This window comes from Lagenorhynchus albirostris, chromosome 3 (genome assembly GCF_949774975.1).
Source record: "Lagenorhynchus albirostris chromosome 3, mLagAlb1.1, whole genome shotgun sequence".
NCBI lineage: Eukaryota > Metazoa > Chordata > Mammalia > Artiodactyla > Delphinidae > Lagenorhynchus > Lagenorhynchus albirostris.
Window position 1 is genome coordinate 163,817,912 of NC_083097.1, and position 16,519 is coordinate 163,834,430.

Consider the following 16,519-nt stretch of genomic DNA (forward strand, 5'->3'; position numbering starts at 1 on the left):
GAGAAGCTGGACACACAGGGGCCTCCAGAAGACAAGGTGACTGTGAGCACAGTGACCCCGAGGCCCCGGGAAGCCAGCGACACGCCCTGCTGCTTCACGCTGGCCTTCCCGCGGGACGGTGCCCCCCTTGCACGGCACAAGGTCCTGACCCTGAAGGGCTTGGCCTGGCCTGCATTTGGGCCCCGGGAGGGCAGGCGCGCCATGAGCACCCCACCAGCCAGAATGGTGCCTAAAGGGGCCACCCGGGCCAGTCCAGAATTCTGGCCCAAGGCCAGGCGGGCCCTCTCGGAGCCGCACATGACCAGCTGGGGCCTAGACATGCCCCACAAGGACACTTCGGTGACCTGAGGTGGCTCTGGGAGCAACAGGCCACCTCCACCGAGGGGGTGGCAGGGGCAGGTGGGCTGACCGCACCCCCATACACATAAGGAGGCAGGGCTGGCCCGATACCAGAGCCCACACAGCCATCTGGGCCCCACGAGGCAGAGCAGAGGGCACTCTGGGCCGGCTGGACCCAACAGGCTGTGCCCTCGCCTTTGCCAAAGTCAGTTACTGCCTTTCAGGGTCCCCAAAACTCAGGAGATACGACCCCAGCCGAAGTCCAAATGAGCTCCCCGCCCCCAGAGCCCTTCCCTATGAAAGCCTCCCTCCCAGAGGAAGGGACACCCTTTGTCTTAGTTTCCCCCTTTGCTGGTTGAAGGTGAATAAAGTTTCATGTGTTACGTGCTAGACTGGCCCATTCTTGCAGCACCCAGGGGGTCTCTGCAGGACGCACCCGGGGCCCCCAGAGACAGAGGGACCACCAGCAGGACCAAGCTGAGGTTCCCACATGCCTCCTGGGGGGCCACACGCACAACGGCCTCCCGGACTCAGCTCAACACCAGGGTCAAGCCCATCAGATACTCTACAGTGACTCAGCATGTGCCCAGTGGGCCAGTATGGGGCTGAGGAGAGTGATAGCTGGGGGGCCAGTGGCATCAGTTTACGACAGTCTGTGCAAGGGGTCCCGGCAGACCCATGGAGCTTCCTTCCCTGCATCCTCCCTGCTGGTGCCTCTTCCACGCCTGTCACCTGTGCCTCAGTTGGGAGAGCAGGCCACCCCCGTGGGGCGGGCGGGCCCAGCTTGCTCACCTTGTGCTGCCGGCTCTTGTGCTGCAGCTTGTAGACGGCATCCTCCACGCCCTGGCAAGAGGGGGCCAGCTCGTTGCGGGGACCACTGCCTTGGCCTCAAGTGGAACCCCAGCCCCTTCCTCACCCCACCCCGCAAACGGGGAGCTGGGCCCTGCCCATCTTGATCCCCAGGGCCACCCCGTTGGGAGGCTTGTCCTCAGCAACTCCCCCACGGCCTCCTGGGGGGTTGGGCCGATTGGGACCTCCTTGCTGCTCTGGGGGTACAGGGGTTGGGGCCCCAGGGTCACCGCTCCAGCCTAGTCAGGGCAGCTCTCTCTAGGGACCTCCACATCCCCCGGGAGCTGTGTCGGCCCAGACCCAGACGCTGGCCTCCCTCGCTGTCCTGACGTCCAGGGAGACTTACAGCGTGAGGGGCTGCTGGGCAACAGGGGTCCCAGAGGGTCCCAGAGGGTCCTGGAGCTACAGCCAGAGCCAGAGCGGCTGCCCTGCGTCGAGGGAGCTGCCCCTGGGCAGGGTGGGGGTAGCTCCGGCTCACCTGGCCCTTCTTGGCCGAAGTCTCCATGTAGGGGATGCCATAGCTGCAGGCCAGGTCTTGGGCCTGCCAACACTCCACGGTACACGTGGCCAGGTCACACTTGTTCCCCAACAGCACCCTGGGCATGTCGTCCGATTCCTTCAACCACTCAATCTGCTCCCTGCAAGGGGGAAGGTGTGAGTTGGCCGGTGGGCTGTGGGCTCGGCTGCACCCGGGACACGCAGAGAGCGGACGGGAGGCCCCCGAGGGTTGCCGGGCAGCTCACCTGTACTGGCGGATGTCCTCGAAGGATCTGGCCCTTGAAAGACTTGGCGTCGTTGACGGCAAACAGAGGAAGCCCTCCCGGGTGCACGTGTACTGGGCCCGCACGGCGCTGTACTCCTCCCGGCCCACCGTGTCCAGCATGCCCAACAGGCACATCTCCCCATCGATGACCACTTGCTTCCGGTGGGAGTCCTGGGGAGGACACTGCTTAGAGACAGCCGGCCCTCCAGGGATGGGACCCTCCCTCGCTCCTCTCATGCCCCCCAGGACCAATGACAAGGAGACCCCTCCTGCAGTGTGGGTGGGAGACAAGCCCGTGTCAGGAGCTGGGCTGGGGACGGGAGCCGGGCCGGCTCACCTCTATGGTGGGAAAGTACTCATCCACAGAGTGGTTCTGGATGCGCTGGATGGTCAGGGCACTCTTCCCCACGCCTCTGGCACCCACCACCGTGAGCTCACACTCCGTCATCAGTCCTCAAGGGACCGCAGCACAAGGCACTGCAGTGGTCTCCTGTCCCGCCCGCCAAGGAAGCCTCACGCACCACGGCCAGACCACGCAGGGCACACCCACTGAGTTCCCTGCGCCAGCATGCCCAGGCCTGGCCTGCCCTCTGTGCCCAGACAGGTAACAGGGGCCCCAGCCAGAAGGGTGGCCCAGACGCTCATCTGTGGCACCTCCAGCCCAGAGGTGTGGGGGGGGGCGGTCCTACCTCCAGCTGCACTTAATGACTGTGTGAGAGAAGCAGGGAGCCGGCCCCCCCAAACACAGGGCAGACAGCTGAGAGCATCTCCCAAGCAAGCACCTGAATTAGAAGCTGCTGGGTAGGCAAAAAGCCTGAACTGGAGGTGCCGCGGGCTGAGGATACCAGCGTCCCCACGAGAACAGGCCTTGCCACAGTGGAGGGCACAGCAGTGTGCCGGGACTGGCAAGTGGCAGCCGACAAGCAGCTGCAGCCACCCCCCACCTGGCATGCTGGTGCATCTGACAAGTATTCACTGAGCGCCTACTGCACGCCAGGTGCTGCTCCAGGCAGAGGGTGACAGGCAGACAGAAAGAATCCCTGCCCTGGCAGGATGGGGCTCTGCTCCAAGGAAGAGATCTACATAAAGGGGAAATAAAGGGAAACCCACGAGGCCCCAGTGCCAGAAGAAGTTTGGAAAACATAAGGCAGGTGAGGAGGTGGGCAGGCGGGGGCCGGAGCTCCAGGAAGCAGAAGGTGATCACAGGAAAAGACTCAAAGGAGGTGTGGCAACAGGGGACAGGTAAGAAAGGAAAAGGGCCTGGGGCCAACGCTCCTAGCTGGGGTGTCCCGATTCTGTGATGCTTAAAGAAGGGGGTCCCTTGCAGGGTCAGTGGGCAGTGATTTTCTAAACTCCAGGTTCGCCTGGTGTGTGTCATGGCCATGCGGTGCCAGAGCTCTTCGCAGGGGTCCATGGGGCTCTGGCGGGTGGGAGGCCTGCCTTGCCCCATGGTCACGGGCGGGCCTCCTCTCGGGGGCATCCAGCACACTTGTGGGGTCCCGGAAGACAGGGCCAGGGACACACAGCCAGAGGGGCTGGCCTGGGTGAGGCAGAGCGGAGCACCTCTGCCCGTGTCTCACCTGCGCCCCCGCGTGCCTGGCGAGGACAGTAGGCACCTCGCCCGGCCCGGCTCCTGCAGCCCCTGAGGACATCTAGAGGCCAACTCCTGGACTGGCCTGGAAAGCTGAAGTGATTCAAGCTACTTAAGTATGAAAAGAAAAAGAGAGAACTGGAAAACGTTCCTGTTATAGCCAAGCGTCCTTTTGTTCTGAGAGAGAAGCGAACCCAGGCTCCCGGCTCTGTGGTCCTCCGTTTACTGAGCACTTCCCGGGGCGGCCCTGCGGGGCTGCAGGTGAAGCTGGGGAGCTGTGCTCCCTTCCCAGGGGCAGGCAGGAAGGGTGTGGAGTCAGAGCTGCAATCCTCCCCACTCAGCCCCACTGCACACCGCGAGGGCCTGCTAGGTACCAAGTGCATTCTGGTGGTCTCTGATTTTGCTAACACCCCGAGCACATTGTGCTCCTGTTTACAGAAAAAGAATCTGAGGTGTGGAGAGGGCACTTGACCTATCCCAGGTCAGTCTCAAAGTTCTTAGTAGAGCTTGGGAGTTACCTAACAACTGTGATACCTCAGGTTGTGAAGCCCAGTGAAAAAAGGCTTATTTCGGTCTAATGCTCCTTGCTAACTCTGGCAGTGCTGAACATGACGTGGCATGCCGCTCTGCTCTCCCCAACTCCTAGACCAAGGAGGCTCTGAATTAGCGTCAGCTCACAAGCAACAGGTGAGAGGGAGGCCCCCGATTTTGTGAAAACGCAGGGAGAGAACAGTGCAAATAATTTATTTCCGTCACTCCGCGTTTGAGGCTCACTCGCACCAACTGCACAATCCCGGGCCAACAGTCTGCCGGGGCTCAGAGCCCGATCGGGACCCAGGCTGGTCTGGGTTTCATCTCGCGACTTCCGACGGCACCAGCGAGTCGGCCTGACTCAGGGCGAGCTGGTCCTTCTTCTCCTTCTGCAAGACCTGCTCCTCCCACAGCGCCTGGTCCACCTGATCGTCGGTGAGCACCACGGGCTTGAACTTCTCGTCGAAGAGCCGCTCGTTGGCCTCCGAGTGCAGCTGGTGGGGCCCAACGACGCGCAGATGTGCCGGCAGGTGCAGAAACTCGTCGTCGTTGATGTCGCAGTCGCGCATCCGGGTCCCCAGCACCCACCAGCGGCCCACGAAGCCCACATCCAGGATCCGGTCGGGGAAGTCGACCCAGCGGGGCTGCAGGTAGCGGCAGCGGGCCTGGTAGAGGCTGGCCTGGGCGTCGAAGGGCGCCTCGTACACCAGCGAGCAGAGACCCAGGCTCACGTGGCGCAGGCAGCCGCGACCCCGCAGCCAGAGCAGCCGTTGCACGAACGCCTCCGAGTCGCGGTTGCGCGTGGCGGGCGCCAGCAACAAGAGGGTCCCCGACGCGTCGAGCAGCGCCTCCTCAAAGGCCGCCTCGCTCGGCGCGAGGGCGCAGCAGGCCGCCGCACCACCCAGCAGCCCCATGTACACGGCCGCCCGCACGGGTCGGGCCCTCGCCGCCGCCGCCGCATCCCCGCAGGCCTCAGCGTAGTCCCGGAGCAGCGCGCGGGCCCAGGCGCCTGAGGGGAGAGAAGCGCGGTGAGGGCGGTGCGGCCGCTGCGGCCGCCCACCCCGCCGCCTCCCGCCGCTACTCACCCAACCGTGCCCACACGCCGGGCTTTGCGGCCGCAGTGTCACCAGTCTCTGCACGGCTTCGGGGCCAAAATCTCTTCCGAACGGCCGCCGCCATTGTCTTCCGGCTTTGCGTCCGTACTCCGAAGAGAAACGCCAGGTAGGCGAAGCAGAAGGCCCGGGGAGTCTCTTCTGCGCAAGCGTCAACACTGCCGGAAGTGGATTCCCATCGGAAGAGGGTAGAATACGGACCGACGCCGGATGTTCCTGTCAGATCGGAGTACGGTCGTCTGTGGCTGGCAGGCGGGTTGCGCAGGCGCAGAGAGCCGGGGTCCCACCGGTTGAGGTAGCCGAAGGTGAGGGGCCTGTGGGTGCACCTGTGGGGCAGGAGCGGCGAGTTCACGCCCCGGTGGGTGCGGTTAGCCGCCAGACCGGGCTCGGGGCTGAGGCTAGCCTCCAGGAGGGGCCCCGAGAGAGGTCGGGGGCGGGCCTGATTGGCCTCTGTCCTCAGAGCGGGATGCGGTGACGGCCCTGAGCGACCATGGCAGCGGCAGACGAGCTGGCCTTCCACGGTGAGTGCATCCGCGACCGGGCCCGACTCCTGCCCCCTCCGCTGGCCTGAACCTCCCATCCAGGTTCCAGGCCAGATCTAACCCGAACCCCAGTCAGCTGTGAACCCCGGCCCAGGCATGAAACCCATCCCTAACTCGAATCCCGCTCCCGCCCTAAACTCAGGCCTCAAACCCAAGCCTCTACCTCATTCCAGGATCAGCCCTCAATTGCAGGCCCATGTTAGAAGGGAGGGGACACACCTCTTTCCCACTCCCCAGAGTTGAGGAAGACGTGCCCTGAGTTGGGGGTGAACACCCAGGTGGTTACGGTTAGCGTTGGCCCCTAGATGAGCAGTGGGCAAAACCAAATTGTTTTGTTTGCTTTTGATAAATTTATTTATTTTTGGCTGCGTTGGGTCTTCGTTGCTGTGCGCGGGCTTTCTCTAGTTGCGGCGAGCGGGGGCTACTCTTCGCTGCAGGGCGCAGGCTTCTCATTGCGGTGGCTTCTCTTGTTGCAGAGCTCGGGCTCTAGGCACGTGGGCTTCGGTAGTTGTGGCGCATGGGCTCAGTAGTTGTGGCTCGCGGGCTCTAGAGCGCAGGCTCAGTAGTTGTGGCGCACAGGCATGGTTGCTCCGTGGCATGTGGGATCTCCCCATACCAGGGATCGAACCCATGTCCCCTGCATTGTCAGGCGGATTCTTAACCACTGCACCACCAGGGAAGCCCCGAAACCAAATTGTCTTGACTCCCAAATATGCCTGTGTCCCGTATGCCTTCTTGACAGAGTTCGAGGAAGCTACTAATCTGCTGGCCCAGACCCCAAATGAGGCCACCACCAGAGGTGATCAGCTGGTTCCCCAGCAGCACGTGGCTGTGGCCATGGACTCAGGTGGCAGCTACGGAGCTGAGGACGAGGTGGAGGAGAGTGACAAGACCGCGGTGAGTCCCATAAGTCCCCGTGCCCTGCCCCTTGTCCCAACCACCCACCCCTGCCACCCCCCAAGTGCTGAAAGTCTGCACTGTGCAGCTTCTACAGGAGGAGAAGCAGCAGCCTGGTTTCTGGACCTTTAGCTACTATCAGAGCTTCTTTGACGTGGACACCTCACAGGTCAGGCCGGGAAAGCTGGTGGGATGGGACTTGGAGTCACGCTTGGGGTTCAGCCACTAGTCACTGAGCACTTCTTGTGCACCAGGCCCTGGGCAAGTGCTGACAATATGCACCTGGGAGAACAAGAGCTCCTACCCAGGCTGGTAGGTTGACTGTGTGTGCTGCAAGGATGTGGCGTGACCAGGACTCTTGGAAACATGGGGGACACAAGTGATATGGTGGGTTAGGGAAGGGCCCACTGGAGGAGGTGAGGAATTTGCTGAGACTTAGAGGAGAAGGCAGACCTAGCCAGGAAGAGTGGAGGGAAGCATAAGTATGTTCCAGGCACAGGGAACGGCACATGCGGAGGACCAAAGGTGAGAGAAGGCACACACTACTGCAGAGGCTACCTGTCACTCAGGCTGGAGAGTGAGGTGGGGGACTGGCGGAGAGAAGCCAGATCACCAAGGGCCTCATGAGCTATGTTAAGGAGTCTGGGTTTTATCCTAAGGGTGCTGGGGAGTCATGGAAGGGTTTAGAGCAGGAGACGCTTGAGTAGCATGGAACATGGATCGGAGGCCCCAGGCCAGGGTGGGAGATGGTAATAAACCAGGGCTGCGGAGTAGGGAACACGTTGGGAGAGATGGGGGAAGGAGAACGCCCAGGACTAGGACTTGTTGACGACTGTTAATGGGGAGGGGGGAGAGAGCCAAAAGGGGAGTCCGGGACAGCCAAGCTGGAGGCGGAGGAAGCAAAGAAGAAGATGGCAGGCCCTGAAGCATCCTTCAGAGTGGTGGGACACTGGGATATTGAGTGGGGGCTGCCCGGGGAAGGGGCGGGCTCCAGGCCATAGGAAGACAGGAGCCCCTGAGGAGCTTGACCCCTTTCCTCCTGGGTGGTGAAGAGCCCCAGGCGGGCTTCCATCCTAGGCCCCGGCCTTGCCCGCCAGGTCCTGGACCGGATCAAAGGCTCGCTGCTGCCCCGGCCCGGCCACAACTTTGTACGGCACCATCTGCGGAATCGGCCAGACCTGTATGGTGAGTGAGGTTGTGCATTCAGTTCATTTGATTATTCATTGGGCAAATGTGGACTGAGTGCCAGGCCCCAGTATACAGCTGAGAACAAAGCAGAATCACTCATGGAGAGCGTGAAACTTACACTCTGTGCAGGGAGATAGAGCCAAATGAGGCTGCAGAGGGTGTTGGGGCTAGGGAGAGAAGCACAGGGTTTAGAGGATGGGAATTGTGATTTCGCACGGGTTGGTCAGGGAAGACCCCTCTGAGGAGGGTGAGAGAATAAGCCTGGTTGGTGTCAGGGCGGGGTGTGGGGAGACCCCCGGGGAAGAACATTACAGAAGTGGGATGTGGTGGAAACAGGCCTTCACTGCAGGGCAGCACTGTCATTGGACTGGAGTGAGCTGCCAGGAGGCCACAGAGGTGACAGGACAGATCACACAGGCCTCCTATGCTGTGGTGAGAAGGGATCTTAGTTAAGTGTCCTTAGGTGCTCTGGGCCCGGGGCGGGGGCGGAGTGGGGGGAGGGCAGAAGCTGGGAGACCAGGGAGGAGGCGACTGCTGAGGTCCAGCGTGGGATGATGGGCCTGGCCTGGGGTGGAGAGCGCCGGGTGTTGGATTCTGGCACACGTCAAAGATGAAGCCAACACGTCAGATGTGGGTGGAAGGAGAGGAGATAAGGAGGCTCCAGAGATTTTGGCTGGACTACCAGAAAGCGGGAGTTGCCATTTACTGATGCGGAAAGGCGTGCGACTCGAGGGGAAAGGGTGAGCGTGGTGGGGTGGAGTGGGAACGTTGAATAGGAGCTGCGGGTTCAGGGCAGAGGCCCACACTTGAGACATTTGGGGGTTGTCGGCACAGAGGTGGCATAAGGCCCTGAGGCTGAACAAGATCACACAAGGGGTGAATGAATGCAGAGAAGAGGTTTGAAGACTGGGCCCCAGGCCGGCTCCCCGCTGTTAAAGAGCTCAAGGAGTCAAAAAGGTTGAGGAGCTGCCAGTGAGATGAGACAAAAGCAAAAACGTAAAGTCCTGGGAACCACACGGAGAGTGTTTCCAGAAGGAGGGCGTCAGCTATGTCAAAGGCCATCGATGAGTGCTGGGCACCAGCACTGGATTCAGCTGCCAGTTTGTTGCTGGTGTGACGCCGGGTCGATGAGTCAGGTCGATGGGGGGGCGGAGGGGGTGGAGGCAGCCCGGAGCTTGGGAAGAGGCTGGGACAAGATGGGACAAGTCACCTGTCCTGGGAGGTCCCACCCTGGGACCCTGAGCATGCCCCGCCTGCAGGCCCCTTCTGGATCTGTGCCACACTGGCCATCGTCTTGGCCGTCACCGGCAACCTGACCCTGGTACTGGCCCAGAGGAGGGACCCCTCCATCCACTACAGCCCCCAGTTCCACAAAGGTAAGTGAAGTGGGCAAGGCCTGGTACCGGGTGGGGGGGCAGGCGGTGCCGTGGCCCAGGGGCGATTACCTGCCTTGCCCGCAGTGACCGTGGCCGGCACCGCCATCTACTGCTACGCGTGGCTCGTGCCGCTGGCGCTGTGGGGCTTCCTGCAGTGGCGCAAGGGTGTCCGGGAGCGCATGGGGCCTTACACCTTCCTGGAGACGGTGTGCGTCTATGGCTACTCCCTCTTTGTCTTCATCCCCACTGTGGTGAGTGGGGCTCAGGGACGGGTGGGCCCCGGGCACCACGGGGACAACCTGGTAGCAGCTGCCTGTGTCGTCCCCAGGTCCTGTGGCTCATCCCTGTCCCATGGCTGCAGTGGCTCTCCGGGGCCCTGGCCCTGGCCCTGTCAGCCGCGGGCCTGGTGTTCACCCTCTGGCCCGTCGTCCGTGAGGACACCCGGTTGGCGGCTGTGCTGCTGCTCTCCGTGGTGGTGCTGCTCCACGCCCTCCTGGCCACGGGCTGTAAGGTACCGGGGCTGGGATGGGCACAGGCTGGGCCTGGAGGGGGGGGTTGGCTTGCTGGCTCTGATGCTGACCCAGGGCTCTCTCGGTTCAGTTTTACTTCTTCCAGCCGCTACCTCTGGAGCCCGCAGCACTTCCCCACCAGGCCACATCTCAGCCCCCAACCGTACTACTGTCACCGCCCCCGCCAAGGTCCGCAGCAGCCTAGGAAGACTGGAGCCCGCAGGTGAGGAACTGTTTCCAGCTGTGGCTGAGGGGGTCTCCGGCCCCCATCCCAAGGTTAGAAGTCATGGGGCCACTCCTAGGAGTTTCTCTTTTTCAGGCCCAACATAAGGGGGTGCCTCTGCCTGCCCTGCCCCCCAGACGGTGACTGAAGGCTCCCCTGAGACCTCGAGATGATTTTGCTACTTTCCAGACTTTTCTTACAAAGCAAACACTTTTATTTTCTATGCAAAGGTGATTCAAAGAATTTATATAAAGGCGGGAGAGGGGCAGAACAGGGAGCTTCCAGGGCAGCCATTGCCCCACAGGCCACCTGCCAGGATGGGCGGGCAGCACAGGGGGCCACCCCAGCCATGGCTGTGCCTGCTCTTCCTGGGGGGCCCAGTTAGTGGGCCTTGGGCCTAGCCTGAGCTCCACCACATCCGAGTTTTGGGGTGTTAGAAACGGGGAGCAGAAGTAGAAGAAAATTGCCTGTGCTGAAACATACATTTCCTTGTTTATTAGGTTTTTTTTTTTCTTTTCTTTTTTTTGGAGAGGTCCCTGCAAGGCCCCTTCCCAGGCTGGGGAGGGGCCAAAATGCCATCATAGTAGTAGGGACTGGAGCATCTACAAATACTGAAGGGGATACACAGGCCTAACGTTAGCTACAAGGAAAAAGGATGCCTTCCACGACAGACCCTTGAGGTTTCTGTGTCTGCTCAAGCGGCTGACAGTGACCCTTCCCCCCAGGGCCCACGAGGCCACCTGTTCTAGCTCTTGGTGTGGGTGTGGGACCTGCAGGGGCTCAGGGACAGGACAGCAGCAAGTGGCAGGGGCCGAGGACGGAGGGCCTTCCCGACAGCCGGGTGGGTTGTACATTCAAGTGTGAGGTGAACCCTTTGGTGGGAGGGGGCTGAGGGGCTCCAGAGGCCTGGCCCCGCCCCATCCTGAAGACTCGGCAGGGCTGCCCCTCGCCACTGAGCCTCTGAGTCGGGGAGAGGGGCTGCTGGCTCGGCCCGGCCGGCCTGATGTCTCGGAGGGTCTGTGGATTGACACTGGTTCTTTTCGTAAAAAAATAAAATTAAAAAAAGCAGCATGTCACGCCCATTGTGACCAAGGCCTGGTAGTTGAAGGGGAGGCCCCGCCTGGCCAGGACTGCCTTCCCACTGGAGACAGGCAGGGGGCAGGCCTGAGGGGCCAGGGGATGGCGGGGGGTAGGGGGGGCGCGGGCGGCAGCTGCTCCCCTCCCTCCCTGCCAGGCCTGCAGCTGTCAGGCCCGGACATACCTGTTACAGAAGATTTCAAACCCAGGTCAGGGTGGAGAGGGCAGGAGCGGGTAACAGGGCTCCCACGACACGATCGTGTGTAAAATATGGCAGCGACACGCGCTCAGGGCCAAGATGTGGGCGGGCAGCGGGCTGGGGGCGGCGGCAACATCGTGTAAAAAAGTGTTCAAGTTCCCATAGCAAAGAGGGCTGTGAGCGGGTGTTTGGGCTTCTCCGGTACAAGGGTGAGAGCCACCCGGGTGGAGGGGGGGTGGGCAGGGTCTTCATTTGGTTTCCTGGTGCTGTCAGTCCGTTCCACTCCGGAGGGCCCTAGCTCCCGTAGTGCATGGTGTTGGTTGGGATGGACATGGGCGAGGCCATTGAGATGGCAGGGCCGCCCATGGTGAACTGGCTGTTGACCGCGTAGTGGGCGCTGGAGCTGCCGCCGCTGCTGCCCTGGGCGCCGGAGGACCCTGTGGGGCGGGGTGTGGGCACTGAGGAGCCAGCTCTGCCCCCTCGCCCGCCCAGACCCACGGCAGAGTCAGAGAGAGAGAGCGCAGGCGAGAGGGCAGGCAGGCGCCCGGCGGTGGGCACCCTCACACCCGCGGGACCCTGCTCCCCCCGCCCACCGTTACCTTGGACAATCCCCGTGCTCATTATGGAGCCCATCCGGGAGTGGGTGTGATTGACAATCCCCGTGTTGGCTGCGCAGCAAGAGGAAGGAAGGAAGGAAAGGAGATGGCGTCACCGCCCCCAGCCCGCCCGGCCCACGTGCCCAGCGTAGTGGGTGCTCACACTCGGATGTGGGGAGTGTGGGCGCGGTGCTGGCAGAGCGAGGCAGAGAGGAACGGCGCGGGGGACCTCAGCCCCCGGGAAGAAGAAAAGGGGGTGAGGCCGAAGGCCTGAGCTCGCCCCAGCGCGCCCACCCCCCGTGCGCTCACCTAAAGGAATCAGGTTGTTGTGCCCCACGCTGGAGCCGCCGGCGATAACACTGCTCAGGTCGTAGGCGGTCGGCATTCCTGTGTCGGGGAGGGACATGTCAGGGGCGGGGGACAGTGTCCTGGGCAGGGATTCGAGGGGCCAGAACTGCCAGCGTTTACTCAGGAAGCACCGGCAGGTGTGTCCAGGAAGTGACACTGGCACCTGCCCCACCCACACACGGGCCTGCTCACCAGCCACGGCCATCCCGCTGCTGAGGTTGTAGGTGCTGCCGGTGTTCCACATGTTCTCCGAAGGGGACGTGTAGTGGGAGCCAGGCGGCGGGGAGGGCGTCGTGCCTGTGTATCTGTGGCAGAGACGGACGGGTCGACAGGGCTGAGGGGCTGCAGGCGAGGAGGGGCACGCCTCCTCCCACCGCGTGCAGGCCAAGGGCCCATCCTACCTGAAGAAGGGGTTTTTCAGATCCAGGAGGTTACTGGATTTGGAGCCTGTCTGGTCTACCTGGGCCACAATACTGATGTCGTAGCTCTGTCTGTAGAGAAGGCAGGAGGGGCCGGCCATGAGCCGGCTGCATGGATGGACTGGAGCCCTGCCTCCCCCAGCCCCGGCCAGCAGCTCACACCTTTTGTTGGCAATAAGCAGACATGTCCCTGAGAGCGTGTCCCCGGCCTTGGCGAACAGTGGTGACTGGAACAGGCACCGGACCTGGTACCAGTGGGTCAGGGGCTCCGTCGGGGCCGTGGACAGCCACACGGTCATTCTGCCAAGCAGGAAGAGGCATGCGTTTGCCCGGGCTGCAGCCCCCACCTTGTGCACCCTGAGCTCTCCCCAGGCATCTGTGCCCCGCCACCCAGGGGTCCCCTGGGGCCCTGGAGCCGAGACAGGTTGGCTGTCCAGGAAGTTAACACACAGCCCCACAGCTATGGGGCACCCACTCACCCTGACATACATGCCAAGAGACACAGTCAGGTCCCGTGAAGAACAGTCACTCAGAACAGGGTAGACACCCACCCCACCACAACAGCCTACTGCTTGAAGGCCAGCGCCTGCTGCCTTTGGAAGAAACAGTGGAACCCAGAGGAGTCGGGTCCTGCCCTCGCAGCCCCCAGTTCATCATCTGAGCCAGCCAGGCCTGGGCTTCCCAACTGCAGGCAAGTCCCTGGGGCCAGGGGCAGGGGCCACCTGCTCTGCCCTGTTACACTCACATGGAGCCAATGAAAGCGACGTCAAACCAGAAGGCCAGACCGTGAACCAGCCCGGAATGCAGCATGTGGAATTTGAATGGGATTTCTATCCTGAAAGGCAAAGGGCAGTGATTGCTGGGGAAGCTAGCTGAACAGGGGCTGCCAGGAGAGAAGAGGGGTACTCGGGTGTTGAGTCTCGAGGGCCCGCCCGCCTGCCCTGGGGAGGAGAATTCTGCCTGAGGGAGCCGGCTGCGGCCTTGACCTCCAGCAGAAGCCACACCCAGGAGGACAGGGCATGGGTGCCAGTACCTGTGCAAATCTCCTTCTTTGGCTTCTAAGAAGTTCACCGTGTACTTGACAGACTTGGCCATCAGGATCCGGATGTCAAATGTGTCCTGGGAGAGATCAGAGGTGTGACCTGACTTCAGGCACCGGGTGAAGTCCTGAGTCTGGCCACGGCGTCTAGGCCACTCAGCTAAAACCAGTTTGCCCTTCTCAGACATGCTGGGGGGAGGGGGAATTGGTACAACACAATGGAGGGAAATTAGGTGACAGCTCGCAAAATGACAACCATTCATCTGCATTAAAGACTTGGCAGTTCCACTTCTGAGATTTTAACCTACGGATCTATGTGCACATGTGCAAACTTACACATGGAGTTACAGATTGCCTATAGCAGCGACACGCTGGAAACCATCTAATGAAACAAGTAATGGCCCAACAATAAAAGATTATGTACATGAAAAAGAATGAAGAGGCTGTTTATGATGGGGAAAGATCTCTAAGGTAAACTGTTAAACAAGTTCACACACACAAAAAAAGAAAAAGTTAGAGAACTGTGCACTGACGTCCACTCCCAGCCATGATGGAGATTTCTTATCAGACTAACACTGCTGCCAAGAACTATACGAACTGAATAAAAAACAAAGGAAAAAAACCCAGTTGTCTGAAATCACTGGAGAGCGACCACAGCAGCCACAGCTTTGGGGCCAAGATCCTAGAGAGAGGAGAGATGCTTTTCGGCCTGTGCCTTTCCCCTTGGGACGGGGCCTTTCAGCAGCCTCCCTGGGTGGGGAAAGCAAAATGGGGGTTCGGGATTACCAAGGCAGCTAGCACTCAAGGGGCCAAGATGCTAAAGAAAATGGAAATGTGGAAATTTGAGGTGGACAGTCTGCACGTGATTTCACTGCGTGGCATTTGCCAATTCCTGAGCTACATGTGGGATGGGGGTAGGGAAATCAAGCAGAAAGCTACTTCTATGAGATTAAAAAGCTAATGAAAGGTTCAGCACCATGTCGGTGCTCGGAGTATGGAACAAGGGGCCCTGTGAACCACCAGGCTCACCAAGACCATGAAGACTATGCCCTAAAGCAGCGGTTCTCAAAATGAGGTCCCTTCCAGAGCACCCTCAAGGTCAAAACTATTTTCACCATATAACACTGTTTTCTGCCCTTTTCATTCATTCACTCACCTGTGATACCACAACAGATTGAATGCAGAAGCAGAATCCAACTGTCTTCTGCTAAGCCAGCCATTAAAAAGATTTGCAAATTTAAAATGTCGCCAATTCTTGCTGGAAAGTTTTGCAATATAGTTTTCTTTTTAAAAATGCTATTTATGTTAACACGTAATGGGGTTTTATTGTTATCCTTAAATTAACTAATGTGTATTTTTAAATTTCTTGGGTTCAGTTTTCAATGTCAATAGATATTGACGGTACATCAATCAATACAATGCACACAAAACTTCTTTGGGATCCTACATTTTTGAGAATGTAAAAGGGTCCTGAGACGAAAATGTTTGAGAACTGCTGCCTTACAGGGAAACCGGGCGATATGCCAGTTAAGCAGAGTCTGAAAAGCAACCTCCAAATGTCTTAAATGCCTCATAGGACCAAGGTAATCTGTCATTATGGCTTCTTGCCTGAACGAAAACGAATCCTTGGAAAGAAAAACATCATCCAGAGCCTCTATAATTTTTCATTCTGGCATTCAATGACCAGGCATACCAAGAGACAGAACCAAAGTACCAAAAACCAGGAGAAGAAAAAACAGAAATACAGTTACCACTTATCCAGATACTAAAAGTGATCAGAGACTTAGAATTAACATGTTTAAGGAAAAAAGGTGAACGAATTTCACAGAGAACTGAAATAATAAAAAAAAAAATAAGCAAAATGAAACTCTAGAACTGAAATTTTAGAAAACCAGGGGGGAGGAGGAGTTGGATGGGCAGTCAAAAGGAACTACAAACTTCTAGTTATAAGATAAGTACTAGGGATGGAAAGTACACCATGATAAATATAATTACCTCTGCTGTACGTTATACATGCAAGTTGTTAGGAGAGTAAATCCTAAAAGTTCTCATCACACAAAAAAATTTTTTTTCCAAAAACAACAAAAAAAATTCAGATTAGACATAGTGATGAGAGGATTGGAACTGGGAGATGGATAAGGAGAAAACATGAAAATTATGCAATTGGGATAGAAAAGTATAAGTATAGAAAAGAGTATAAGAATCATCTGAGAAATGGTGAAAAGGTCTAATGTATACATAATCAGAGTTCCAAAAGAAGAAAGACAATGGGACAGAGGTAGTGTTTAAAGAGATGCTGGGCTTCCCTGGTGGCGCAGCGGTTAAGAGTCCTCCTGCCAACGCAGGGGACATGGGTTCGAGCCCTGGTCTGGGAGGATCCCACATGCCACGGAGCAACTAAGCCCGTGCGCTACAACTACTGAGCCCGCGAGCCACAACTACTGAAACCCCTTGCACCTAGAGTCCGTGGTCTGCAACGAGAGAAGCCAGCACACCGCAATGAAGAGTAGCCCCCGCTCACTGCAACTACAGAAAGCCCGCGCGCAGCAACAAAGATCCAACGCAGCCAAAAATAAATAAATTAATTTCAAAAAAGAGAGAGAGATGCTGCCCTAGAGTCTCCCAAAACTAGTGAAAGACAATCAAGAGGGGGATAAATAATATATACCTTATTAAAACAAAGCAAGAAAAGAGTTAAAAAGAAACAACAGGATAAATAGAAAAATAGTAAAATGATTTATAGCCATAAAGACCTGTAATCACATTAAATATTAAATGGTCTAAATATTCTAATTAAAAGACAAAAACCTGTCAATCTGGTTAAAAAACAAAACCCAAATATATGATATTTACATGAGGTAAACCTTAAGTAATAGGTTATAAAAAGGCTGAAAGAAGAAGGATGAAAAGTATGTATCCTA

General features: G+C 58.5%; 4 protein-coding genes across 10 annotated transcripts in view; 1 reads left to right on the forward strand and 3 right to left on the reverse strand.

The window, feature by feature from the left end:
- Positions 1–719: 719 nt before the first annotated feature.
- Positions 720–2,399, reverse strand: LOC132518481 (GTPase HRas-like). Its single transcript, XM_060146421.1, has 5 exons — positions 2,289–2,399; positions 1,932–2,122; positions 1,667–1,826; positions 1,072–1,182; positions 720–836 (listed from the first exon to the last, which is right to left on the reverse strand). Exons 1-5 carry the CDS (start codon positions 2,397–2,399, stop codon positions 720–722), a joined length of 690 nt encoding a protein of 229 aa, XP_060002404.1.
- A 1,871-nt stretch (positions 2,400–4,270) lies between these two features.
- Positions 4,271–5,302, reverse strand: TIMM29 (translocase of inner mitochondrial membrane 29). Its single transcript, XM_060145156.1, has 2 exons — positions 5,159–5,302; positions 4,271–5,082 (listed from the first exon to the last, which is right to left on the reverse strand). The coding sequence occupies exons 1-2, from the start codon at positions 5,250–5,252 to the stop codon at positions 4,394–4,396; spliced, it is 783 nt and encodes a 260-aa protein (XP_060001139.1). The 5' UTR covers positions 5,253–5,302; the 3' UTR covers positions 4,271–4,393.
- Positions 5,303–5,392: 90 nt separating this feature from the next.
- On the forward strand, positions 5,393–10,988 carry YIPF2 (Yip1 domain family member 2). Of its 7 annotated transcripts, none has more exons than XM_060145150.1 (10): positions 5,393–5,490; positions 5,646–5,706; positions 6,470–6,624; positions 6,713–6,793; positions 7,677–7,809; positions 9,072–9,188; positions 9,273–9,439; positions 9,517–9,699; positions 9,789–9,920; positions 10,017–10,988. In XM_060145150.1, exons 2-9 carry the CDS (start codon positions 5,676–5,678, stop codon positions 9,900–9,902), a joined length of 981 nt encoding a protein of 326 aa, XP_060001133.1. In that variant the 5' UTR covers positions 5,393–5,490; positions 5,646–5,675; the 3' UTR covers positions 9,903–9,920; positions 10,017–10,988. The 7 variants fall into 7 exon arrangements, with proteins under 7 accessions (XP_060001133.1, XP_060001134.1, XP_060001135.1 ...); XM_060145151.1 differs by having other exon boundaries at positions 5,421–5,480; XM_060145152.1 differs by having other exon boundaries at positions 5,424–5,706; positions 10,000–10,988.
- Positions 10,112–16,519, reverse strand: part of CARM1 (coactivator associated arginine methyltransferase 1) — a 41,830-nt gene continuing 35,422 nt past the window's right edge. Inside the window, exons 9-15 of the mRNA XM_060145148.1 lie at positions 13,593–13,678; positions 13,305–13,394; positions 12,722–12,859; positions 12,542–12,631; positions 12,333–12,445; positions 12,102–12,179; positions 10,112–11,864 (exon numbers count right to left, since the gene is read on the reverse strand). Coding sequence (XP_060001131.1) covers positions 11,491–11,864; positions 12,102–12,179; positions 12,333–12,445; positions 12,542–12,631; positions 12,722–12,859; positions 13,305–13,394; positions 13,593–13,678 — 969 coding nt within the window. The 3' untranslated portion in view covers positions 10,112–11,490. The remainder of the gene's footprint in view (positions 11,865–12,101; positions 12,180–12,332; positions 12,446–12,541; positions 12,632–12,721; positions 12,860–13,304; positions 13,395–13,592; positions 13,679–16,519) is intronic.